This window comes from Bombyx mandarina, chromosome 16 (genome assembly GCF_030267445.1).
Source record: "Bombyx mandarina strain Sakado chromosome 16, ASM3026744v2".
NCBI classification, from domain to species: Eukaryota; Metazoa; Arthropoda; class Insecta; order Lepidoptera; family Bombycidae; genus Bombyx; species Bombyx mandarina.
The window spans coordinates 10,024,828-10,051,250 of record NC_143222.1 but is presented as its reverse complement, the minus strand read 5'-3'; the positions used below and the strand labels follow the sequence as shown (position 1 = coordinate 10,051,250).

The following is a 26,423-nucleotide window of genomic DNA, read 5'->3' as shown; positions in this document are numbered from 1 at the left end:
TGGGCTGTGAGCTCGTCCACCCATCTAAGCAATAAAAAAAACGCAACTTTAACTCGTCGAAAGCCTGCCTGCTTAGAGTTAATTAAGAAATCCTATTTACGGCCTCAACAGTACTAAATGAGATTTTTAAGTATAGGTTTTCCTTGCTACGAAATTGAAACGGGTAGTTTACATAAACTTTAATCAGCAAGAGTTTTTGACAATTTATCAATGACAATTCTGGTCCTTTCGGATAGATACTGATCAATCTGCCCGAGAACTTTGACGACATGCAGCATTTTCTGGATTCCTTTTTTGAACTTCTCCATTTTCTCTGCACTGGATTCTTCGTCAATTTCTCTTATTGCCGGTAGAAATACTGGAGTTTTTATTATAGGCGGTGAAATATTCGCATAGCTTGATTTCAATTTCGGCACCTTGATAACGGGCACTTTTAGTTTTGGTAATTTCAATTTGGGTATACTGGGAACAAAGCCTCTCGGAGGTGCCACAGCCGTCGGTATTTGGGTGTCACTAAAACCATACTGATCGATTTCATATTCGTTGGAGACAAATTTGCCGTTCCTCACAGATTTCGGTATAGCACTATGTATGAAGTCGCAGAAGGTGTCCACGTCGAAACGATCTTTGGATATCGCGTCTGAGTTAAGTCTCCTTTTGAAATGCGAACGCCCGATTAGTGATTCCTGGAAGAAAATAATATTATAAATCATTATTTCGGAGCAAAATTTGTATATTCGATTTATTTTGGTTGGATGTGTACAGTAAATAGTTCTTGTTCCAAAAACAATAATTCAGATTTTAACGATACAATTTTGTGGAGCGACACTACTTTTAGTGCAACTTTTGAAAATGAGTTAGTAACTATACTTGAGACCTTAGAACTTATATCTCAAGGTGGGTGGCGTATTTACGTTGTGGATGTCTATGGGCTCCAGTAACCACTTAACAGCAGGTGGGCTGTGAGCTCGTCCACCCATCTAAGCAGTAAAAAACAAGATTTAACATTATCTGACAACTTTTTTTTTTACTTCCCGAGCAGGCAGACGAGCACACGGCCCACCTAATGGTAAGTGGTTACCATCGCTCATGGACGTCAGCAATGCCAGGGTCAGAGCCAAGCCGCTGCCTACCGCTTAATAGTCTACTAGACTTTATTGTACATGTCAACTTGCTTATGATGACAAATTAAAAATACTATGAGATAGACAATGCAACCGAAGAAAATGGATTAAGTACTATAATACAAATAGCTGCGCCAGGGTCTTCGCTGCCAACAAACTGCAGTTTTATATTAAAACATAAAATTCAGATTAGAAAGATAACTACGCAAGATAATTTTAGCACACATACATTCCTTTTTATATATATTATATAGATTTCAAAACAATTCGGCTTATGGTTCAAAAGATAAAAATCACTGCCACTAGCGCCACCTATCCGGCACTAACGTAACTATGTTCGTCGGAGTGATCATGTGGCTTTATATTTATACAAAGTCTCATATCAATTGGGCGAACGGTTCCTGAGTTTTATTTACATGACTAACATACGCGCACACATTGTCTTTTACTTATGAAGTGAAGTTACTTATCTAAATATACCTATATTTAGATAAGTAACTTCACTCAACTTCATTATTATTTGCTATTTACTCCTGTGTTTCTATTTCGACTGATTGATAGATACGACACAATACTTTAATATTCAAATGAATAGTCTAATAAAAATAAAAAATCCTCGAACCTGTTCAGTTTCATTTTCATTATGCAAATAATTCGTTTACATATTGAAAATAGCCGTTTTGCATAAACCCGTTCATTGGAATCTAAATTACATATTTTGTGACCCTTTCGAAAAATATAGAACGCAATCATTTGTTTTCCATTCCTGATCCCGTAGACAGAATTGTAAATAGTCGACGTCGCCCAGAACACGTCATTACGGATCCTCTCGACCCATAAACGGTGCTCTGCTCTTAGGTACCACAAGCACCGGTCACCGTCCTCGTCGAACCCGTCGCTTGCGACGAAGGGCTCGACGAGCCAATTAACCCACAGACACAGCCAACTGAGCTTCTCGCCGGATCTTCTCAGTGGGTCGCGTTTCCGATCCGGTGGTAGATTCTGCGAAGCACTGCTCTTGCTAGGGCCAGTGTAAGCATCAATCCGGTTTGAGCCCCGTGAGCTCACCTAAGCGTTACAACGAAGCTGAAATAGCCTCTCAAGGCTATCAACATAGGTAGGAAAAAAATTGTTTTGTCTTCTTCTATCACTACATTATACGGCTAAATGTATATAATACACAAAAGTTGGCAGTTTAAACAAATCGCGACCTTCATAAATACAAAAAAAAAAAAATGCCACATCGTCTTAAAAAACAGGGCCGTATCCAAGTACCTAATACAAACAATAGCTTATATCGCCATTCCCATTTGAATATCGAATAAAAGATAATGTGGTTTAAAATAAATAAATAGATTATTTGATTGATTAAATACATTTATGTATTAAGTTGAGTGAGATGAATGTCTTTTTTATTTATGAAAATGAGATACTTTGCATCCTCTTCGTGGCTATATATGAAATATATTTATGTCCTAAGCAAGTTGATCTCAAATACATTTTTTAATTGGTTCATATTTTACCAATAAACTTCAAAACTTAATTGGGTCCTGAGGTTTCTCATTGGATTTATAATTAGAATTCTCTTTTTGTGAAATTTATTATCAGTTGGTAAACATTTTATTATAAATCTGTGAATCCTACCTAATTAACATCGTTTCGCACTTTTTAAGTGTAATTAAACAAATTTTAAATGTGTTTGCGAGAGGTTGTCTGACGAGAAAAATAAATAAATTTTCGTTGCTAATAATAAGCAAACTTAAGTGGCATCTATTTTGAGTGTTTTGTTTAAACCAGATACGCCGTGTGTTCTCCTGAGCAATAAATACGAGAGACGAAGTTCTTCCACCAAATTCCATGATTGGCGGTCTGTTAAAATTGGTGACGTTTCAGCCGGTAAGCAATTTTTTTTTGCTCTCGATGCTCTAGATGGGTAGGTCAGCGCTTAGCAACATTTTAATTGTTAGGTGCTTATCGGAGCTCACAAAAATCACAACGTAACTGCCGCCACGTACTGAGAATTTCAAGATCTCAATTGTATTGTACAAGTATTACGTCTGTCCCACCGATCAAATCGGAACGATAGATTGCTTGCGGCTTAAGTCGATGAGACAATGGCGCTTCAGTGTCTGTGTAACTGTTAAATGCTACTCACTCTCTCTTTTGATTCACTAGTGCAGTCAATCGTCACGCGCACGGGTGATGTATCGATATCAGTTACGACTGTGAACTGAAAAAAATTTTAATAATAATGAGAAATAGTTTCTTTATAAGACAAAATAACGGGAAATAAGACGGGACTTTGTTTTGGCATTTGTAGGCAGAGACGCAAATCGCTACCGACCGCTTCGAACTCTTTTTGAGCATTGCTTGTGATCAGGAAACACCTTTCTTGAGTGTTCATTCCAGAACCAAATATACGTAGAAAAAATCGACTAGAAAAGTCTCTCAGTCGACTACACACCTAAAAATTCGTACGTTTTTTGCGCTACAGCCAGAGAATGTTACATGATGATAATCATATGGTTATTGGTCAGACCTAAAATACGCCCTGATATTTTCTTCCTAGAGAAGCCTCCCTAATTTGCATCACCTAAATCCTTTCTTGATTTTGTTTTCATTCCGACTTACCAATAGGAGAATCCGGCTGACTCAATGGCTTAATGGTGCCTGTGAACCACGGTAGTCGCTAAAAGAAAAGTTCTATATATCTAAGGGTCCATAAAGGTTCTATCTAGAAAGAAAAATTCTATGTATTTCTGTCAGAATATCGTATAGGCCTGTTCGAAAGGAAGGATAAAAGTTGTCATACAAATAAGACTTGAGGCGTAATGTCTGGGCGCTGGCTTAATATCATATGTGCGTAATCAGTCTTCATCACAGGTGAAGGGTTTCAAACAAGAACGTCAAGAGAACTTATCTCGGCCACATCACCACGATTAAGCCACGTCGTTTATAGCCCAGCGTGAAATAAAACAACAAAAAATACATTAACGGCGTATTGGTGAAGCGTCAACTCCTAATCCATATAATTTATAATAAAACATTTTACACATAGCCACAAGTGATGACAGCTTCTACATATATCTTAAGAATTATTCTCCAATATCGTGCTTTGAGTTTAAGTAGAAAGAAATTAAGAATCCTCCACCTACCTACAGTATTTTCACTTTATAAACGGCACACGTAACAAAGGCACTGTTATTTTTGTCTATAAAATAATACCAACCACCAAATAGAATGCTATCGCCACGTACCGATACATTGTTGAGGTGATAGCCACAGTCACGACATTCTGCAGCGTCGGACATGTACTGTGAGCCATCACGTACAGTCGACCGCAATGTATATTAAATGTACAGTGTGAAACAATATTAATGCATTGTATTTGCGTATATTTGGTATTTACCATTGGCACTCAATATATTACAGGTCCGCCAAATTCTAGAAAATAGAGTAGTATGATGTATCATATAGCGTATCTTGATGGCCTAGCAATACGCAAAAATTAAGGACGATAGTACCAATACAGCACACTTTCTAAAAGCAGTCTCTTTTGTTTATGAAATCAAATCATATTGAAACGTTTTCTTGATAATGCTAAATTTTGAATATATTTTTTTTTTCTAGGTGTGTGGACGATCTCACATGCCATCTGGTTTTAAGTGGTTACTGGAGCCCATAGACATTTACGACGTAAATACGCCACCCACCTTGAGATATAAGTTCTAAGATCTCAGTATAGTTACATATTTCGGATTCATAGTTGTATTTAGTTCAGCAGTTCTTTTCTTTCAAATACCATGAATAGCTTTAGTTCTCGCAGTGATTTTGAAACCATTGATTAGAAAACAAAGTCTTGTAATTATATAAAATAACCGAAACAAATCAGTCTGATATATGAGTTGCTTATATATTATCTTGTCATATAATAAGTATTAAATCATTGCTGGATGCCATTCAACAACATAAATAGCGTCAACCAAATTGAGTCCTGAGGTCTCATTTATTTGGAACATGAACGCTTCGCAGCCAAATTGGGCAGGATGATAAAACCTACGGCTTATACGACCTACTGTAATTTAAAAAAAAAAACCTTATAAAGCAGATAGGTTATCTTACTGTTCAATCACTACATCGTGTCAATTTATACTTTTTTGCTTTCTGCAGCATCAGCAACACGCGAACCAACGCCGCGATCCCCAAGGTTGCGATTACACAATACCATCGGAAATTCATCAATCGCGCCTTATCTACTCTACGTGTTCATCTAGATATTCGTAAACGTCTTCATTATAAATAACATGCAGTTAATTCTAAGTGGCTGTTACGGAATCAGCATCCTCATGTACTTAGTTGCGAAAGTCTATTTCGAGAATGAAATTAAGAAGACACGTTATTTGGATGGTTTTGGCGGTAGCTGTTTTGGAATCTGTCGAGGTATTTATGGTCTAACCCTTAAATTTGTCTTGATTACCAAACTCAGCTATGTTAATAATAAAAATATTAGTTAGTATTAGATAATACATAAGAATAAAAATTAAGAAGTTCATTTACATTTGATGTTCGCTAATAATGTTTGTGAGTGTAACTTTAGATGCTTTTATAATATTACATTGGTGCACTATATTACTTAATTTGAATGCATAAGTGTTAAATCCAGTAACTTGTAATTTTAATGCTAGATCGAATACCTAGTAGTCAATGGCTGATCTGACATTCTTGGGTTCCAGAGCAGCATACTTCTAAGCCGGTCTTTGCTGAAGCCTCGTCTCCCAGAGCCCTGCTTCACTTGCCGCGCGGAAGACCGGCCTTACAGTTACACCCTCATTTCGCACTTCAACACGATCAAGGATATGTTTGTGAGGGCCCTCAATACTCTTGTGGAGAAGACCAAGGAATACCAACTAGAACAAATGCGTTTAGTAGATATTGAAAATTAAATTTGTAAAGTGCAGTGATTCTAACGGACTAACAACGTATCTTTTGCAATGCTAGCCTTAATTTCAAAGCTACAACAGAATGTTTATCTCTTGAAAAGGATTGCAGCTGTAGATGATACAGACAGGGATCTAACTTATCAGAGTTTTTTTTCCGTTTTCTGATAGAAATTTTTGAGTAAAAAACTGCTTATTATTAAGGAGAGTTGTTATCAGGGACTACGAAGAAGTAATTTTTTTTTCTTACATGGGCTCACAACCCACCTGGTTGTTAAGCGGTAACTGGAGCCCATACATCTACAACGTAAATGCACCACCCACCTTGAGATATAAGTTCTAAGGTCTCAGTACAATTACAACGGCTGCCCCACTCTTCAGACTGAAACGCATTACTGCTTCACGGCAGAAATAGGCAGGGTGGCGATACCTATCCGCGCGGATTTACAAGAGGTCCTACCACCAGAAGCTTAATTTTAAAGACCAATTTTATACACGGCGAGTAATACTTTGATTATCATATTCTTAACGCGTTCATCATTATCTGATTCATCTGTCTAATTCTAAATGTGAAGTGTTTAGATTGTGATTTTAAGTATAAGGTTATGGGATTTTTTAGTGCAACATAATGCCATTCTACACTAACTACATACCCCATGAGATGCTAGTTAATCTTAGTGTTACACGGAACCATACTTAATTCTAAATAGAATTATCTCAACAGTAGTAAAAAACTTTGTTCAATTGTTCATAGAAGACTTGATAGTTATTATTGTAGCCATTTCATATTTCATGAACCTTCGAACGTAGGTTCCACCTCAAACGGTATCCATGATCCTGCACGCGATCCGGTTTTACGTACTACATTACCCTTTACAAGGAACTTGGTAGGTAAACTGATTTTAAAGGAACTACTATCACTGAGATCACTGAGATCGCCTGCACTATCTCACCGTCTTCGGAAACAACAAGCTTACACCCGGTATAATATTTTATAACGGTTGCTTATGTCACTGAAAAATAATATATATTATCTGGGAACAAATCACAGACGGTCATCCGGCTCCAAATTAGGATTTCCTGTGTTATAGGGGTACCTACTGGAGTCTCTACCTAGAGTCCTGAGTCTCTGGTAAGAGACTGACAATAATACTTGTATATGTTGAAATATATACATATATAGATAATATATGAAATAAACTATGAAATGTTCCTTCAGTGGGTGTTTATTATGGACATGGACGACTAAACAAAAAGTTTCACTGAATCAAATCGAGCTATATTAGACCAATCACCATGATGTGGTGCGTATGCCCATGCGTCAAAGGCATTTTAAAAAACGCACATAAAATTCGATTTTTCTATAAAGAAATGCTAACTACCAATAATATAAAACAATATTGTTGAAACATTTATTCAAACAGTAAGTGACTTAGGCAAATGTAATAATGGTAACTTAATTTATTTTATCTTAATATTTAAGCCCATTAAACCTATAATACAATACATCTATTTATATAAGTTCTTAAATAACAATGTAAATATATTTTTAAATAAATTATTACATACAGGTTTAGAATTTGTTTTTTTTTTCAATTGTACAAGTCTATTGTGTGGAGTCACCTTATTTTTCTCATTACTCGTTCTTCTATCTAGACAAAAGAAATATAACTATTTGCATATTATTAAACAATTAATTTACGAATTCGTAGAACATTACGAATCGCGGTGTATTTGTTCGTATCAAATACCTCCATCTAAGCATTTACTTTTGAATTGTTTTAACGCTTATGAGAATGAACTTAATACGGGCATATTGCATTTTTAAGGGTATGTTATTACGAAAAATAGGTCGATGGATGTGTGAAAATAGACGTATGAATCTATGGATTGAGATTAATACTATTAGATAGAAATGACGTGCTTTTAAGCTGAATTAACAATTACAATGTCTTCGTCAAAATGGCTTTTTATTGCATGAATGGTTGGACCTCACCCACCTGGTGTTAAATAATTACCGCAGCCCATAGACATCGTTTTTTTATTGCCTTTATAGGTAGAGGAGCTTACGGCCCACCTGATGGTGAGTGGCTACCGTCGCCCGTGAACTTCAGCAACGCCAGGGGCAGAGCCAAACCGCTGTCTACCGTTGAGTGCTCTCCACAAGCCTCGTTTGAAGAAGGACAAGTCATAGGGCTCGGGAAACACCGTGTAGGGGAGCTCATTCCAAAGCCGAATAGTACGTGGCAAAAAATATCTCTGGAAACGCACTGTGAATGAACGCAGTGGCTCCAGGTACTATGGATAAAGTCTACTCCGGTGGTGGGCGGTGCGTTGGTAAGCATCTATAACGTAAATGCCGACACCCACCTTGAGATATGAGTTCTAAGGTCTCAGTATAGCTACAACGACTGCCCCATCCTTCAAACCGAAACGCATTACTGCTTCACGGCTGAAATAGGCAGGGTGGTGGTACCTACCAATGCGGGCTCACAGGGGGTCCTACTACCAGTAAATCTTTAGCCATAGAGAAGCCTCATGGTATTATTGATACACGTGAACTAAGATAACTGCTGACTATTGGATGGGCCTCAATATCGTCTGCTTTAATAAAACGAAAAAAAAAAAATGGGCGAATACCGCCTTCCCGTCTCTTTGTGGCGCAAAACAGACGTGTTCCTACGCTAGACAATCAAATTATAATACAATTGAGAACTCAACCTCAAATCTCAAGGTGGGCAGCGGATTGTGATACTTCTTTGATAAGTATGTACGTAAGGTCTTCTACACATATACAGCAAAAAAAAAACAATGAATCTTATCGCTAAAAAGGTCACACAGATATTTGTGACAAAGCATTGTGCGTAAACATTTTTTTGTCGTGTATAATTTTTCTAACTAATTAAGTTGTTTGCCATGATAGCTGTAAACAAATTAATCAAATAATAGAACAAAAAAATATTTATTAATATTAAGTTCCGGTCGCCCTACTACTAAACCGCATTCGGGGGGCATTAATAGAAATAACGCGATATTAAGACTTTCTTGTCTTGACTGCGCCATACGTGAAAAGATTTACTAGTAGTAATTTTATACACAAAATTAGAGCTAATTTAACAATGAGACAAAATGGTGGATACAGATCAACCGATATTGCTGAAAGCGCAAATATTTTGAATGAAAGTTTCAAAACTACGCTGTAATCTTCTTCGGCATTTTTACATGATTCTTGTCCTTTGTAATGTGAGAAATTGGTCTTGGTTTCTGCCCAACAAAAATTTTAATAGCTGCGACGGTCATATCGAGATTCGAGTTCAAAATGCGCGGATAAAAAACGTGTATGTACCAAACATATTTGATTTGATCACCGTGGAGTGCTCTGAGGAATTGTTCGAGATGATACTGTCATCTCGTTTTTACCATCGCACAGCCCGCCACCGGAGTAGAGTTTATCCATACTATCTGGAGCCCCTACGGTCATCCACAGTGCGTTTCTAGAGGTCTTTTTTGCCACGTACCACCCGGCTATGGAATGAGCTCCCCTCCACGGTGTTTCCCGAGCGCTATGACATGTTCTTCTTCAAACGTGGCTTCCGGAGAATATTAAGCGGTAGGCAGCCGCTTGGCTCTGCCCCTGGCATTGCTGAAGTCTATAGGCGACGGTAAGCACTCACTATCAGGTGGACCGTATGCTCGTCTGCCTAAAAGGGCAATAAAAAAAAGTTTGACACTAAGCTTTATGAATACTTACAAACATGAACTTCGATGAAAACATTATCTAAAATACGATTATTATTATACAATACGGCCGTTTACATCGTTTTCAATTTGTTGAACTATATGTAATAGTAAAACCGAGTAAACCTCGTAAGAGCTTTTTTATGGACAAATTTACTCTCATGCAGTAAATGTAAACTTTTATTTAACATCACATAAGTGTATTGGTGTAGTAATAATAGCTAAATATTAATTCAGCCATTAAATAAATATAAAAAACTATATCAAAGTTATATTTTCACTAATATCTTCATAAATCTACTGAACTCTTGAGAGGTTAATGCTCCTTTGTTTTTCAGTTGCAGTAACTTTTTCATTACTCCCTTCTTCATATCAGTTGCTACATCGAACGCCTTTAAGGATCTTCCCAAAATCGGTACATTTAAAGGCTTCAAACCGCCCAATTTTGGCAACCGCGGTAGTTTTGGTATACGAGGTAATATTGGTAATCTTGGTAAGAATGGTAAAGTTGGCAAAATCGGTGGTAATATTGGTGGTAGAATTGGTAAGTGAGGTAATATTGGTGGCAGAATCGGCAAGTGAGGCAAAATAGGAGGTAACATTGGCGGCAAAATTGGGAGTAACGGCAATTTCGGTGGAAATTTCAGAGGATTTCGTATTGATCTTGGTAGTTTTCTTACTTTCGATATTTTAATGGGTGGCGGTTTTGATGGTAATTTAGGCAATTTTAAGGGTGGTACAGAAACTTTTGGAAGTCCATGATTAATGTTTATATTGACGGGCGAATGTTTTGTTACTCTTTTCACAAACAATGGACTGGATAATTTTCTTTTGTCGCCAGCGAAAAGTCCTAAATTAAGACTATTTGATGCGTCGACCTAGAACAATAAAAAGTATTATTACATAAAATAGACAGAACCAAAACTATTTTTACGGAATATTTGACAGCTACGTGGTCATGGAAGAAATTGCAAATGTGCGAATACATTTTTTAGGAGAGATCATGTATGTTTTGCCAGTAATTGTAAGATATAATACTTTTACAAAAATATGCATTTATGAAATTAATCACCTTTGGGTATTTTTAAGTATCGCAACATATTTTTTTCAAATTAAGTACAAAGACTCAATGGTGCTCGAAGGTAACCTCAAAAGCATCAACATAATTACCTCGTGTAATTGCAAATATCGAAAATAATGGTAACCAATTTCCACCACCAAAAACGCGTCTAGAGCCCTCGAAAATTAAAGATCTTGGTTTACATAATGTTCTCACAGAATATATACACATGTACGTATGCATGTGACTATAAATAAAACAATAACAAGCTCTCATAGTTTCCAAGTACTTGACTGACTTGAAAAATTCTAGCGTTAAAATACCGTAAAGGTCATATTTATTATTCTAAATCAGACAACAACAGAACGGAAGGACCAACCAAATAATATAATTTTCATATTCAAATTGCTAATATGCAAAAGATAAAACGTTTATTTTTGCAATATTTTAAATCAGATAAAAAAAAATGGAAGATACTTACAAAGATGATCAAGACTATGAAACAAATTTTCATTTCCGGGGCTGGTACGGCCATCTTGTGATGTAAATATCTTTGATTTAAACCCATTCGATAGGGCTTATTATCTTTTATAATTTATGTCTTTAACATGACAATGTTATCAATAAAGACGACTTTTAGCGATTACACACGTAACTAATTCTATTGTTTGTTTATCAATCAGTTTAATTTTAAAATAATTTTTGGATTCAAATAATGAGGTATTGTTTATTAGTACAACCATATGTGAGTTTGTAAATAATAAGCGTATTTATGTGTGTTTTCTGAACCCGTAAACAGGGGAAAAGATTTTTTTGGAGTTAATTAATTTGGGTTATGTTTTTGCGTGTGGTCAGCATCTACGAACTCATCTAGTTAATATAATACTACGTATAATTAAAGTCAGAACTTGCTTCAACTGCTTCGGGAATAGTTCAACCAACGAAGCTACCGCAAGTGCTTCGATGCGTCAATGAACTTCATCCCACGTCCCTTTCTCAATGTAATCAAAGCCCATTTGTTTTTTATTGCCCTTGTAGGCAGACGAGCATACGGCCCACCTGATGGTGAGTGGTTACCGTCGCCCATGGACTTCAGCAATGCCAGGGGCAGAGCCAAGCCGCTGACTACCGCAAAGGTTTTATTCTCAGATTTTCATATAAAAGTCACCAACCAGTTTTGGACACGTTACCATCTCAATGTATTATTGAAGTTAATATTTACGTGCTTGAGTTGGGAACGCTTTTTTGCCTGCCATAAATATATTATTAAAGACATAATAAATTAATAATCATTCACCCGCTCAAATAACGTAATCTATATATATAAAAAGGAATTGTTGTTCGTTAGTCTCGCTAAAATTCGAGAACGGCTGGACCGATTTGGTTAATTTTGGTCTTGAATTATTTGTGGAAGTCCAGAGAAGGTTTAAAAGGTTTTCCCTTTGATTTGTCCCCCGTCGAACGGATTCCTTTTGTTTGTTTTAAATTTATTATACGCAAAAGTTTAGGTCTTTTATTTATCGATTGAGGCACTACGAAGTCTGCCGGGTCAGCTAGTGTTTAATAAATATATTGCATATCGATGAAAACGATTGCCGTTTTATGTAAAGTAAAATTTATTACGTAAACAAGAACGTATCACCACGTTCGATCTAATCAAGTGCGACTGCCTAACTTTCTCTAAGAACTGATTTCAAGATAAATATATGATAAAAAATTTAATAAATAAATCACGTAGAAATTTTAAATAACCGACGGACCACAAATATATTGACATTATACATCTATCTGAGTTTGGTTGTGATCGCGTTTGTACGTTCACGTAAAATGGGGGGTCAAAGGTTTTTTTGGTCCTCCGTTGGGATCATTTTGTTTACTTCATCATATTATGTTGTTGCTTGTGACGAAAAAGGCCTGTGTTTGGTATGTATTTATAATAATGTATTTTTGTCCGAGTGACGAAATTCGACCGTAATCACTGAAACCTCAGGATTTAGATTAACTTAATATGTTTTTGGTCTGTTCTGTTTTGTTATAGTCATTTTTATACGTAAAAAATAACATTGTTAACACTAAATCTGTTCAGTAGCCAATATAACAAAAAAAAAAGAAAGAACATCGCTTATGAAGTTTGAAGAAAATCGGAAGATTAACGCCGTGTAATAAAAATAACAGCCGTCAGATATTTTATACAAAAATGCGGAATTTAGTGGTAGTGTGAACCAACACCAGTATTATCTGTTTCTTTAGCTAACTCTGCTATGTTTATGCTATTTACTATGCTATTTTATTTCAGCTTGAAGCACTCAAGGACCTCAAAGAATGCAAAAAAGCTTTCCTAGCGTCGTAAGTAAAATAACAAATGCCATAATCAAATCAGTCAATCAACCATATTAATATTCATTCAATTTATAGGTTGCTGAAGCCGCTTTTAAAGACAAAACTTTTAGGTAAGGCGCTTTCGTAATTTTCACGTTATTATTGTTAATTATTCGATCACTTTACTATTATAATATTATTACACTACCTCCATATACCTTGTTTAAGTTTACTTCTAAATTTCGCATCGATTGATAATCTTGTACACATTTAATTCAGTTTTGGGTGATTTGATTAATGTTAATTGTCAAAGATGGTGGTTACTGGTGGTAGGACCTCTTGGGAGTCCGCACGGGTAGGTACCACCACCCCGCCTATATCCGCCGTGAAGCAGTAATGAGTTTCGGTTTGAAGGGTGGGGTAGCCGTTGTAACTATACTGAGACCTTAGAACTTATATCTCGAGGTGGGTGGCGCATTTACGTTTTAGATGTCTATGGGCTCCAGTAACCACTTAACACCAGGTGGGCTGTGAGCTCGTCCACCCATCTAAGCAATAAAAAAAAAAGATGTTTCATTTTTAAGTAGGACCTCACAGAAGCTTTTAAATCTCCATTACTTCCAATTCAAAATTCAATTTTACCGCAGAAAAAAATCAACAAGGTATACAAATTTACAAAATATTAGTATCTGAAATCTGAATATAGTCTGCAATACCGAGGCTTGGTTCTTTGATTGTTGATGTCCAGATTCATAATATATCTAATAAAGTAGTTATTAATATCATAATAAATATGATTCTACGATTACATGATCCTACGATTACAATTAGAAATCTTTCCAAATTTCCTTTCGGACTCTGCGTGGTGAATGGAAATATATTATATTCAAACTGTCAATATCTACATGTTATGGCATATTCAGTCCTCTCTTTTTTTAATTAATAAATTACAATATTAAGTAGTATATTTTTTATAAGTATAATCGAATAGTTACCTTATTAAATCAGGTAATTATCACATTGAAATGAAATGCTGAATGATTTCTATCCGGATATTATTTTAAATTGTTCAATTTGAAAATTTCCCAACCCATGCGACTTGAATTTTTGTTAAAATTCAATGTTGTAGCGTTTCAAAGAGACACTCTTTATTTATGCGTTATAGTTTTCAATTAATTTAATTTCTATTAACAAAACTAGAAATAACATCTATACTAATATTATAAAGAGGAAAGATTTGTTTGTTTGTTTGTTTCGAATAGGCTCCGAAACTACTGGACCGATTTGAAAAATTATTTTTCCATTAGAAGCCGACATTGTCCCTGATGAACATAGGCTATTTTTTTATTTTATTTTTTATTTTATTTTTTTGGTTTCATGTGTGTTTTAATGTTTCCGAAGCGAAGCGAGGGCGGGTCGCTAGTTAATAAGTAAACTGAAAAATTATGAGACAGAATATAAGATAGCCTTAAACTCAAATTGCAAAAAAATTTGAAAAGAATGTAAAAATTGAGTTTTTGTTTTTGTTAGGGATGTCATAGAATATCATTAAACTTAATATTGGCTATAAATAGAGAAAAAAAATCTTTAAGCTTTTAAAAATACCATTAATATACAAAAATATGTATATTAAAATCACTTAGCTATTGGTAAATACAAAAACTTGTTTTCAATGCAGGGGAAAAATGTTAAATTATATTCAGTTGAATTTTACTGCCTACTTGTCAAATTAGTTCGTAGGAATTAAAGAACAAATTGTAAATACATTGATTACTTCCAGACAAAGAGAAGCTACCACCACCGACAATATTATTAATGCCAGCGGCACCTCCAGTACCTCCACCGTATGCGCCACCACTCATCTTACCTGCTCCGCCACCATTGCTGCTAGCTCCGCCTCCGCCACCACCACTGTGCTTACCTCCAGCGCCACCGTTTTGTCTTCCTCCATCTCCTCCGTTATGTCTTCCTCCACCACCAATATTTTTGCCCGCACCTTCTCCACCTCTAATGCTACCTCCACCAAACATACCGTTTACGATGCCTCCTCCTATGATTTTACCGCCTGCGCCTGCTCCAATAATACTACCTGCACCACCCCAAATGTTTTTGCAAGCTCCGCCACCACCACCCTTATGTATGCAAGCTCCATTACCATTACCACCTCCAGCTCTTCCCCCTATAATGATATCTTTAGTACCTCCACCGCCACCACCGTCTTGTTTACCTCCCCCTCCAATCGGTATCCCTATGACGGCCTTCATGGTTCCTCCACCAATACCTATAACATTGGAACCGAAACCTTTACCTCCCTCCTGTCTGCCACCCCCTTGCTATTGCTAAGTTAGCTTAATGTTAGCTTTATTAATTTAAGTTTTATTTTATTTATAAACATCAATGTTTTACAAATAAACGTGAAGTATGTGAATTATGTGAACAACGATTCCTAATAATAAGTATAAAGTAATAGTATCCAAAAACTATAATTTTGAACACACACAACAACATCCAACAAAATGTGTATAACTTTGAAAAGCAATCTTCCTAAAATATATAAAATACATCTGATGAATCTGAAATCAATGGAATTATCTGTCATTGTAAGATCATCATATCAGCATCATAAACTAATTGAGTGTTATTATTAAAATTCACAAACGAATTTTACTGATTCGATACTAACAAAGGTAAATAAGATAATCAAATACTTACGACGTGGAATTACCACACTAAGCTTCCGATACGATATTGTCTGAAAAAATATTGGATCGGGACAGTAACACCACCGTACGTACCTATGTCTTTAGCTGCAAAGCGTTTTAAAGGTCAACTTATCGCATTGGTCTTGCTTCAATATAGTCATAGGGGTGTCTTCCTAATTTGGACAATGCAAAAATACTATCAATTTAAAACTAACTTAAGTTTGAGTAAAATATTTACTATACCGAAATTTTAATTTAAAAAAATGTACACTAAGAATCAGTCTACACTCTGTAATGCATAGTTGTCAAAATAAGATTTTGTAATGTAATTCCATCAATTTCATTCTGATTAAAAATGTTTTCAGCATAGCTTAAAATATTTGTATTTAAATTTTAACTTTCAAATTACAGCGAGACAGTAGCAATTTGATTCGTTGCGGAAACGCCCATACGTTTGCAACTGCATTGCATTATCTATTAGTATCATCGAATCGTAAATTTGTTAAGTGTCTTTTTTATTGCATATTCGGATGACCGACTTGTGTTCATTTTAGTATATTCTTCAGTTTTCTTGAGTCCTAGACATATTTAAACCATTTTTTTGCCATCAGATTCTGCTAGAGCTATAGTTAATGAAACCCATAAATCAAAAGTCGTCGTGCTTATAGGATCAAATGTCCGGTGCATTCGTATGCAATGCAACGGTGTTCGAATCTCGCAGGCAATTATAAATTTTTCTAATGAAGTACGTACTTTACAAATGTTCACGATTTACTTCCACCGTGAAGGAATAACATAGTGTAAAAAAATTAAACCCGCAAAATTATAAATTGCGTAATTACAGGTGGTAGGACCTATTGTGAGTTCGCACGGGTAAGGTACCACCGCCCCGCCTATTTCTGCCGTGAAGCAGTATTGCGTTTCGGTTTGAAGGGTGGGGCAGCCGTTGTAACTATACTGAGACCTTAGAACTTATATCTCAAGACGGGTCGCGCATTTACGTTGTAGATTTATATGGGATCCAGTAACCACTTAACACCAGGTGCGCTGTGAGCTCGTCCACCCATCTAAGAAATAAAGATTAAAAAGAACTACTTTTACGTGGTCAGTTATCACGACAACTGTAACGCGAAGAAATGGTATATGATAAAGGAGTATGGAAACATGGAGAAGAAAACATGTTGCGCCGACCACAGGTGACTACGAGAAAGGCTGGAGAATGAGGAAAACTAGATTAATTATGTTCGACTACATTGATGATTGATCTTATTTTCTTAATCTTTAGATTATATTACCTTTAAATTATAATGTTTATGTAGTAATTAAATACTAAATTAATAATATTAAAATAATATTAATAATAATAAATAATAAGAATAATAATTTAATAACTAAAATATATTATTAAAAGGAGTCCCTTTAGGCAAGGTTCCGAAGATACTTGCAGCGTTCCCCCTTTGAATAGCTAGACTAATTCTTTGTCCAAGGTAGCTGCCAGCTCTTCGGTCTCCTGTGGTGTCGACTAACCTTTTTGCTATTTCCTTAAAAAGCCTTGTAGCGCTAGGACCCCACGGACTAAGGGTCTCGACACCGAATAGGATAAAAACATATTCCGAGCCTAGACCCCTGTATTTGCATGCTTTGGCTTTTTCAGCCGCTTCATTATATATTTTTTTATTGAAGGTTTTCTTTTTATATAAAAAAATTGCATTTATGTAGATTTTATTTTTATAATGTTATGCTTTCACCGTAATGAACACGTATTGTATTATTTATGTGTTATAATATGAATACTTTTCTATATATGTTAATTTGGCTTAAAAAATGGATGTTACGAAGAAACGCTTTTGGTTGTAATTCAAAAACAGGCAGTGAAATATATATGTAAAGGCTCAACACAGCAGAAAACAGACTCAATTTACTAAAAAAAATACAACAAAGCCATGAAAGCTTCGATTTATATTATTATACTATACTATATCTGTTTCATTTCGATTTTATTAGGATGATTTATGAATTACATTTTAGACAAATATAGTCAATTTGAGGCTTAAAAATAGTTGTACTAAATTGTAGCTGTTCAAAATTAAAGTATGTATTTTTTTTAGTGTAGCCTTTTTCTTTGCGATTGTAAACGTAAGTTAATCCCAATATAAAGTCAGTATAAAAGTTACCAACAAAATAATATAATGTTGCTTTTTCAACAAATCACACGCAATTCCAATCGAAATGTGGATTTTACCTATAGTCGAATTTCTTAAGTACAAAATCGTCGGCAGCGTAATTGTTCTGACGTGCTTGCCTTATTTCGGTAAAGATTTCAAAATTGATAATTTGGGGTGTGCCTTAATAATCGCTATTTAATTTATTTTTATTATTATTATTATTATTATGCTAATATAGCAATTATTCGGCTAAATATTAAGCAGTAATTTCAATGCAAAAAATGCGTTTCAATTTAAGTAATTAATCAAAACAAAGAATTTAATTTTTGAGTATTTTTTAAATTACATAAGAAATAAGAACACGGAAAAGTAGCAGTACTGTTTTGGGTAGTTGTGTAAAAAAAAATTCAACGCATTTCTAGAATTATCTCAATAAGTTTTAATCAAAATCTATAATACTTATTTTTAAAAGTATGTTGTTCGTTTTTTCGCTGACTTCTTATGCAATTTATGGACCGAGTTTTTGTTTATTAAGCTTAAATTTAAGTTATTCATTTCATACTTGAAGTAGCTTTTCAACTTGTTTTATTTTAGTACTTAATCGGCAGTACCTCATAAGTAAGGCGTGTTGCAAAACTATAATACCTTTTGAAATTTTAAGAGTAGGAAAATAAGAATCGTCGAAATAAAATAATAATAAATAATTTCTAACCTGGAGATCATAAAAATAATAATTTCAGATAGAGCTAAATTAATAAAAGACTTCAGTCGTCACGGATTGAGTGCAACATGCTCTTGCGATACGCATATTCTTGAATACATTAGTACAAAAAACTCACAAGGAGTCCTTTATTTTGTAGAGAATTACAATATACTAAACGAGGTAAGCAAAATTATATTTTAGAGATGTGCCCAGTGTTGGACATATGCCTTTATAGTTTCGATTTTACCCCATTAGGTAGTCAAATGTAGAGTAGAGGATCTTATTATAATATAATAATAGGCCGGGCTTACAGTTATAGAAAATTACGTATGGATATCCTAGCACCTGTTTTATATCTCTGCCTCCAGTATCTGCTCTGATCTTTTTCAAGTCCACCACCTGACTGGAGATCGCTCCAACGATTTGCGTGCCAATTGGCTGCATCCTTTCAAGAATTCATCATACATCAAAATCAATGAATCTCCAGTAAACACAGATCTTGTTTCAAACTTGTTGCAGACTAAAAGTCATCATTTTTCTTTAAACTACAAATGGCTTATAGTCGGTAACGAAATTCCAAATCGACTTCACACAGTCAGGTACGACGCGGATATCACTTTGTTCAACTATTATGGAAATGGTAAGTATGATTTTTAATGTAGGCATCATTGTAGGAAAATATTATAGCTTTAAGAATGTATGAGCTTATGAAATCAGCAGAAGGGAAGAATAAAGAGGAAGCAATACTTACATGCAAAATATAGTAGATGATACAGTAACCTATCTTGTAGTACATATTTGTAGGGCCGACTGCACATCTATGGTTTTATATTTTAGACATTTGCCGAATAACTTAGCCATTGGGAAGAAAAATAGTTTAGTTGGTTGCTTATTGGTAGCTTAGTTGGTGAATATTGTCCACATTCTCTTTCAGTTTAATTAAATATTTATGCTAAATAATGCATGAAGCTACATCGGATATCTTCGGAGATCGGAGATCTTACATCGGACATTATCGCTGTTACAAATTTTAAATTGTTTTAATTGTTTATTAAAAAGGTAACAGCGATCAGGTGGGTTATTTTCAAGACATTTATATACATCCCGAAGAAGGAGCAAGTGTTCACCCATGGGCGTACTGGTCAAACGGAATTATATTAACTCATGAAGTAGAAAAGAAATTGCGCAGGAGGAATTTGAAGAAATTTCCGATGAGGATTGCAACACCGGTAATGTTACGAATAATTATTTCAAATTATGTTCTTACTTATGGCTAGCAATAAATGGATCTACGTATATTCAAAACTTGTATTGAATAATAATTAGGAGAAGGTTACAAGATTGCAGTTTTTTTTTAATTTTATTTGAGTTGAGTCTGTGAATTCGAAGGGAAAAAGGTCGATTTTTTGGAGATAAGAGATTTTTGGACATAAAGATTCGTTAAGCTTTCACTGATGGGCACAAAAAGCAACATTAACTGATAAGTGATCTCGTGACCTTCCAGGTACTAATTTTCATGATACATCAAAAAACCGACTGCCAATAGTTGTTTAAGTACTTAAAAATATGTGTATTATGCGATTCCGTATATTCTGCTTAAGCTATTTCTCTAGAACTATATTTTCCTATCACACATCTCCAAAATAACACATTTCAAGAATAAGTTGAACATTTAAAGACTCAAAGAGTATCATGCATTTCTTAATTCCCTATTCTTACTTCGCGTTTTCAATTTGGACAATTCATAGAATGTAACTGAAATACTTTTTCTTTTTAAATTTTAGATCGCGCAATATTCAGAAGACTGGTACAATGGTACATTTAGACAGTATTTGGCTGACGAACGTTTATCTGAGTTGGATTCTGCGATCAGATGCGCGCATGGTGCTTCTGCGTTGTTGATAGAGCACCTAAATGCTACGTGAATATCTTTTAGCTTTAAGCTTCTTGCAATGATGAACTTAATTTTACGTAGACTTTAGCTAAAGAAAAATAAGTCGAGAATAATTAATCTCTATTATGCACTAACTTATTTTCTGCCTCTACCAATACCGCCAATAGCGTGGCCATCGCTCTTTTATTTATTAATATATAAGAAATAAAATTGTGAATACATATAAATTTCAGGATTTATTTATCCGTTTATATATTTGTATTCAACAGCTTAAAGTGCGTTTCAAATAAGAATGTGCACGTCAATGACCTTGTTCTGTCAAAGTTCGATAAAAACGTATGGACAACAACAACAAAAAATTTACTTCTTTTTTTATTGAAATTTTTGTCTAATTATGAAGACTATTAATATGTCTATTTTAATGAACCATACACAGCTATATAATTTTTTTGAAAAGTTGAGTACTAATCGAGTTAAATTAAACATGAATTTCGATTATACCAAAGAAAACTCCCACCTATTTAAAAATCAAGGTTGCAACACTGTCGGTCCCTATAATCTATGGATGGGCGACGATGATGATGATTACTCAAGCAGTGGGATGAGTAGAATCGGCAAACTCGAAGATTTGGATTATAAATAAATATTAAAAAATTCTTACCTTTATACTTTACCTATTTTTTGGATTTGACAGCTATGAGGTCACAGTATGGTGCAGGTTCATGCACATTCTTATTTGAAACGCATTATATGAGTCTGTATTTTGTATTTTTTTTTTAATTGCTTAGATGGGTAGACGAGCTCACAGCTCACCTGATATTAAGTGGTTACTGGAGCCCATAGACATCTACAATGTAAATGCGCCACCCACCTTGAGATATAAGTTCTAAGGTCTCAGTATAGTTACAACGGCTGCCTCACCCTTCAAACCGAAACGCATTGCTGCTTCACGGCAGAAATAGGCGGGGCAGTGGTACCTACCCGTGCGGACTCACAAGAGGTCCTACGATATTTATGATATAGTGCGGTTGGCGTACAAGGTAACAGTAGCGCACAATTAACTTAAGTTTCTCTCTCATACTTATTTGGATAAAGTTCATAGACTAAATAATAATATATTTTATTAATACTCTTTTTCTCAGTGAAGTGCTCGTTCCAACATTACTCTGGAGCACGGAAGTCAGTAACGACAGTATGATGGTGGAACTATATACAGAAAAGTCGGTATTAGCCGGCGCCGTACTAAGAATGATGCCATCGAGATTCGAAAGACTAGATTATGTGCTACCAATTTGGCCTTTTAGGTAAGTTTAAAAGGTCTTAACAATTTTTATGGACCATTTATCTGGGTATTTAATATATTTTATTATATTTTCCCGGGTCATAGTTATTATAGAAAGGGTCGCTATTGCACAGCCAGTATTGTCACGTAATATTCTAAAGTTTTCTTTGCAACAGAAGATTTTCCAGATTCATAATTTTAAAGATTCCAAACACAACAAAAGCTAATGTAAAACAAAAATATTTTATGAACACTTTCACGGAATTTATCATCATCATCATCAACAGCCCACAGTCATTAACTGCTGGACATAAGCCTCTCCCAATCCACACCACTGAGCCCGGTCTACGGCTCTCCTCATCCACTTCTTGCCGGCCACCGTTCGGAGGTCATCGCACCACCTAGCCAGGAGGCATCCCACGTTACGTCTTCCGCTGCGCGTTCTCCACTCGAGAACTCGTCTGCTCCAGCGATTTACGGCATATATGGCCAGCCCACTTCCACTTTAGCTTGCTGACTCTCACGGAATTCACATATCACCATACTATTTTCGTAGTGTCGGCTTCACATATTTGGCTGAAAGGGAGAGCAGTAGCAACATGTACGTGGAACCATTCGCTACCGTCGTCTGGTGGTCGTGTCTGGCAATCGGTCTAGTCCTAACAGCTGCGCAGTGGCTCACGTCGAGAAGCCAACTGGAGAAGGACGGAGCGTGCATCACTGTCCTCGCATCATGGCTTCAGCAAGGTAATTTAAGTTCTTTTGAACATTAGCTGAATGGCGTTTTCTCATAGAATTATCAGTTGGTGAGTTATCGTATGGCTTTAGAAGAGATCTTCTAATTGTAACGATGCGATATTTTTATTTTATGGATATGGAAAGAAAAATTAGGATAGAAGAAATTAATTACACCAATTGAAAAAAATGGCATTTGATTATTTCCAATGTAATATTCGCCACACTTTTTGTAGTCACGGATGAGTATTTGGTAGTAAGATAGTAACAGTAATTTTAATTTTGTCTCAGAAAATTCGTGAAACTCGAACAAAATATATTTAAAAAAAAATATTTTTTCCTAACATAATCAAATGATTAATTTTATTATAGTACTAATTTCAATACTATAAAAATGTTTGTCTAAAAATTCTACGCTTGACTGCATTTTTCACTTTACGCTAAGCATGTCTAAATTTGATTGTGAACGGTCAACCTGTTCGACAGACGCCAGCGCTGTTCCAGAAGGCATTTCAGGACGTTGGACCTTCATAGTCCTCTCCGTATCGTCTATGTTGGTGCACGCTTATTACACATCAGCTATTGTATCAGCTCTGATGAGTACCGGCAGAAGTGGACCAGACTCGTTGAGGTCGCTGGCCGATTCCAGATATTCTATAGCTTCAGAAGATTATGATTATATGCGCTATTTAATGTTTGACGTAAGTTTGCAAACACATCGTACTTTTGAACTATTTAAACCATATTGAACCAGTCTAATTGCGTCGTTTTCTTTATTACTGATGTACGTGACTCTCCCGCTGCATCATTATCTCATGTGCAATTGTTCTCTGTCTGCTGCGATCCTTAGCTTCTTGGAGAGTATCATGGAGCGTGATATCCATACAAGATCGAATTTGGTCCGAACATCTCGTGAGACTGGCTCATCTGCGACGTTTGTCCTCTATCTTTCCTGAACCAGTTAGGTACTTCGCGTCAATAAAGTAGTAAATATATGCGCGTGTTCCTAATATGCCCAACCACGAGTTTTTATGTAGTATTGTCTAATTTATTAAATTATCCGGTTTTGAGTTTTACTACACAATATGAACAACATATGTGGAATTCATTCATTTAAAACTTAAAGTGATTCGGTACAGCTAAGTTTCATAACCGGCGTTGTGACAATAATGTCTCAGATGTACTTATTTCACTGTTTCACTATAAACGTTACATTTTAACACTCAATATTGTCGCTGCATCTGATATAGGGACCAAATTCACAGTTTTGATCATTCATAGCGCTATGTTTTTGATGATCGATTTATCCTTTGACACAACAAGCGACGGAAAACAATACATTTAAAATATGTTAATAATGGTCTTCGCTAACTAAAATCATATTAAATGTATAATAAAGGAGTAAGTTTGTTATTGTGTTAATTAATTTGCTTACAATAGGGGACGAATTATGAAGAAGGTTTTAATGGTATCAAAATAAAAGTTTTAGCCCCTTTTGTATTTAAGCGGATACATAATTATATTTCAAGATTAAAACTAATTGGGATGACTTGGAGTACTTGAAAGAGAAGAAAATTACGGCGAAATTCTACCAAGACATAGAAAAAGGTGTGAAACTCATTGAAGACGGAAACACTGCCTTTCACGCTGAATATAACCAGATTTATCCATATTTCAAAAGATTTAGCGATGACAATATTTGTAAATTGCAACACGTCGATACTATCCCTGAAGTAAGTATTAATTCTCTTAATATTATAGATAATGAATTCATACGTAGAATTAAAAAAAGAAAAATATCTCACGCTCGGTAGAAGATCTTCGTTGTAACATTTCATATACATAGTAAGTAATAATAGCAAAGATGACTTTTCTGAAGTTTCCGCTCTCAAGATTTTTTTTATTGCCCTTGTAGGCATACGGCCCACCTGATGGTGAGTGGTTACCGTCGCCCATGGACTTCAGCAATGCCAGGGGCAGAGCCAAGCCGCTGCCTACCGTTAATCTGGGTATAACTAAACTATTGATGAGACGAATGGTCGTCCACCATAGACACTGCAATGGATAACAGCATTCACGTTTCCAATCCTATGGGTTCCCCATAACGAGGCGAGTTGCTCTTACCATCCAAAATAATAAACAAACAAATACAATGGTTGCTTATGATTTTCCTTAAAGAAACGTTTTAGATTTTTGGCTAACAATAATACAATTATAATATGCGTGAGAATATTTGTCTAAATACCTCTATTTTATTGCTCTAAAGCGAAATTAATCGCCAAAGTACCACCCACGTATCTCGAAATGTTGCGAACAGACTCTCGGAGAAAGCTGTGGGTTAATTAAGACTAGTGGTTCTTGCAGTAGTTGAAATTCGACTATAATTAATTGAAATTAAAAGTTTAAACATTATTATGGTATTTCTATAATAATACAGATTTCGCCACAACTACACTACAAATAAATAATATTAAAGACAAAGAATATTAATCTATTCTCAATTTAACCACAAACTTTAAACAATAACAAAAGTTTCACAATTGACAATACACAAAAAGTATATTTATATGTATGTGTTGTATCAAATACATTGGTATGGTAGTGTGTGTAATGTTTTCTTTATTGATATAATGTATTTTCAATTCATTTTTTTTTTAAATATTAGCATCATGCACTTCTTCTCTATGTTCTCTATAAATGTGGGAAATTTCACACTCCTCCGTCCACGCAATTTTCGTAGAAAGAGATACAAAGTTTTTGCTTCACGTATTAATATATAGATGATAGCCAAGTACCTAATGCCAAAAGTTTGCAATCTTATAATGCTAAAACGCTATTACGTTGTAGTCAATATCATGGGTGACAACAACAAAAAGAGGACAATGGACTCACGCGTTACGCTGCTCATCACGTTGGCTCCACGAGACGGGATTATCAAAACGTTTGGTCTCCAAGCTCAGAGTCCGCCGACCAGCCTGCAGAACATCCCTACTTGCCGAAAGAGTGAAATTCGGTGACGTTGCTCCACTCCTGTGCCTGACAATGTCCGGAGCGATATTGTCATTGTTATTGCTGGGCTTAGAAATATTGTACGCTAAATGGGCCAAATAGAAAACACGTTTTGGATATTATTGTTTCTGATGTGTCGCCCTGGTTGTATTTGTGAATTAGTATTCTGCTGAACTGGTATATCCGCTTTCTCCACTATTCCTCCTCCGTCTTTTCTCGTATTCCTCAATACTCATACTGGTGGTAGGACCTCTTCTGAGTCCGCACGGGTAGGTACCACCGCCGCGCCTATTTCTGCCGTGAAGCAGTCATGCGTTTCGGTTTAAAGGGTGGGGCAGCCGTTGTAACTATACTAAGACCTTAGAACTTATATCTCAAGGTGTGTGGCGCACTTAAGTTGTATATGTCTATGGGCTCCAGTAACCACTTAACACCAGGTGGGCTGTGAGCTCGTCCACACGTGTAAGAAAAAAAAAAAAAAAAAAAAAAAAAAAAAAAAAAAAAAAAAAAAAAAAAAAAAAAAAAAAAAAACTAAAGTTCGTGGGATCACTTCTTCACTCACGATCTTTCTCCATCTGTTTTCATTTCTCTTAATGAAATAAGTTTGTACTGCCACTATGAGAACCTACACAGCTAAATGCAAATTATTATCGTTTAAAATTAATTAAATACGTTTTCGCTACATAAACATAACCTTAATATGTAAATACGGAAGTGAGGAAGAACAATTCTGCTGTACAATTAACTGTGTATCT

At 35.4% G+C, this 26,423-nt stretch overlaps 3 protein-coding genes and 1 pseudogene across 3 annotated transcripts; 2 read left to right on the top strand and 2 right to left on the bottom strand.

Moving 5' to 3' along the window:
- Window positions 1-179: 179 nt before the first annotated feature.
- On the bottom strand, window positions 180-4,533 carry LOC114247720 (uncharacterized). Its single transcript, XM_089733872.1, has 3 exons — window positions 4,382-4,533; window positions 3,280-3,354; window positions 180-686 (listed from the first exon to the last, which is right to left on the bottom strand). The coding sequence occupies exons 1-3, from the start codon at window positions 4,433-4,435 to the stop codon at window positions 180-182; spliced, it is 636 nt and encodes a 211-aa protein (XP_089589998.1). The 5' UTR covers window positions 4,436-4,533.
- A 5,535-nt stretch (window positions 4,534-10,068) lies between these two features.
- LOC149501341 (uncharacterized) lies at window positions 10,069-10,689 on the bottom strand (annotated as a pseudogene).
- A 1,997-nt stretch (window positions 10,690-12,686) lies between these two features.
- On the top strand, window positions 12,687-15,662 carry LOC149501340 (uncharacterized). The gene is made up of 4 exons (XM_089734057.1): window positions 12,687-12,782; window positions 13,156-13,205; window positions 13,275-13,309; window positions 14,959-15,662. The coding sequence occupies exons 1-4, from the start codon at window positions 12,687-12,689 to the stop codon at window positions 15,519-15,521; spliced, it is 744 nt and encodes a 247-aa protein (XP_089590183.1). The 3' UTR covers window positions 15,522-15,662.
- A 2,429-nt stretch (window positions 15,663-18,091) lies between these two features.
- LOC114247730 (ionotropic receptor 75a) lies at window positions 18,092-26,199 on the top strand. The gene is made up of 10 exons (XM_028180751.2): window positions 18,092-18,191; window positions 18,786-18,928; window positions 19,268-19,388; window positions 19,808-19,977; window positions 20,533-20,669; window positions 21,785-21,946; window positions 22,481-22,671; window positions 23,146-23,360; window positions 24,189-24,392; window positions 25,507-26,199. Exons 1-10 carry the CDS (start codon window positions 18,110-18,112, stop codon window positions 25,768-25,770), a joined length of 1,689 nt encoding a protein of 562 aa, XP_028036552.2. The 5' UTR covers window positions 18,092-18,109; the 3' UTR covers window positions 25,771-26,199.
- The last annotated feature ends 224 nt before the right edge of the window (window positions 26,200-26,423 follow it).

What these genes read in the sequence shown, in the direction of transcription:
- LOC114247720 (XM_089733872.1), bottom strand. Translation starts at nt 4,435, where the DNA reads ATGTCCGACGCTGCAGAATGTCGTGACTGTGGCTATCACCTCAACAAT. An exon ending in ATCACCTCAACAATGTATCG is followed by an intron (nt 3,355 to 4,381) that starts GTACGTGGCGAT and finishes AATTTTTTTCAG; the next exon opens with TTCACAGTCGTAACTGATAT. An exon ending in CTAGTGAATCAAAAGAGAGA is followed by an intron (nt 687 to 3,279) that starts GTGAGTAGCATT and finishes ATTTTCTTCCAG; the next exon opens with GAATCACTAATCGGGCGTTC.
- LOC149501340 (XM_089734057.1), top strand. Translation starts at nt 12,687, where the DNA reads ATGGGGGGTCAAAGGTTTTTTTGGTCCTCCGTTGGGATCATTTTGTTT. An exon ending in ACGAAAAAGGCCTGTGTTTG is followed by an intron (nt 12,783 to 13,155) that starts GTATGTATTTAT and finishes ATTTTATTTCAG; the next exon opens with CTTGAAGCACTCAAGGACCT. An exon ending in AAAAAAGCTTTCCTAGCGTC is followed by an intron (nt 13,206 to 13,274) that starts GTAAGTAAAATA and finishes TTCAATTTATAG; the next exon opens with GTTGCTGAAGCCGCTTTTAA.
- LOC114247730 (XM_028180751.2), top strand. Translation starts at nt 18,110, where the DNA reads ATGTGGATTTTACCTATAGTCGAATTTCTTAAGTACAAAATCGTCGGC. An exon ending in GTTCAACTATTATGGAAATG is followed by an intron (nt 19,389 to 19,807) that starts GTAAGTATGATT and finishes TTTATTAAAAAG; the next exon opens with GTAACAGCGATCAGGTGGGT. An exon ending in TGCGCTATTTAATGTTTGAC is followed by an intron (nt 23,361 to 24,188) that starts GTAAGTTTGCAA and finishes TTATATTTCAAG; the next exon opens with ATTAAAACTAATTGGGATGA.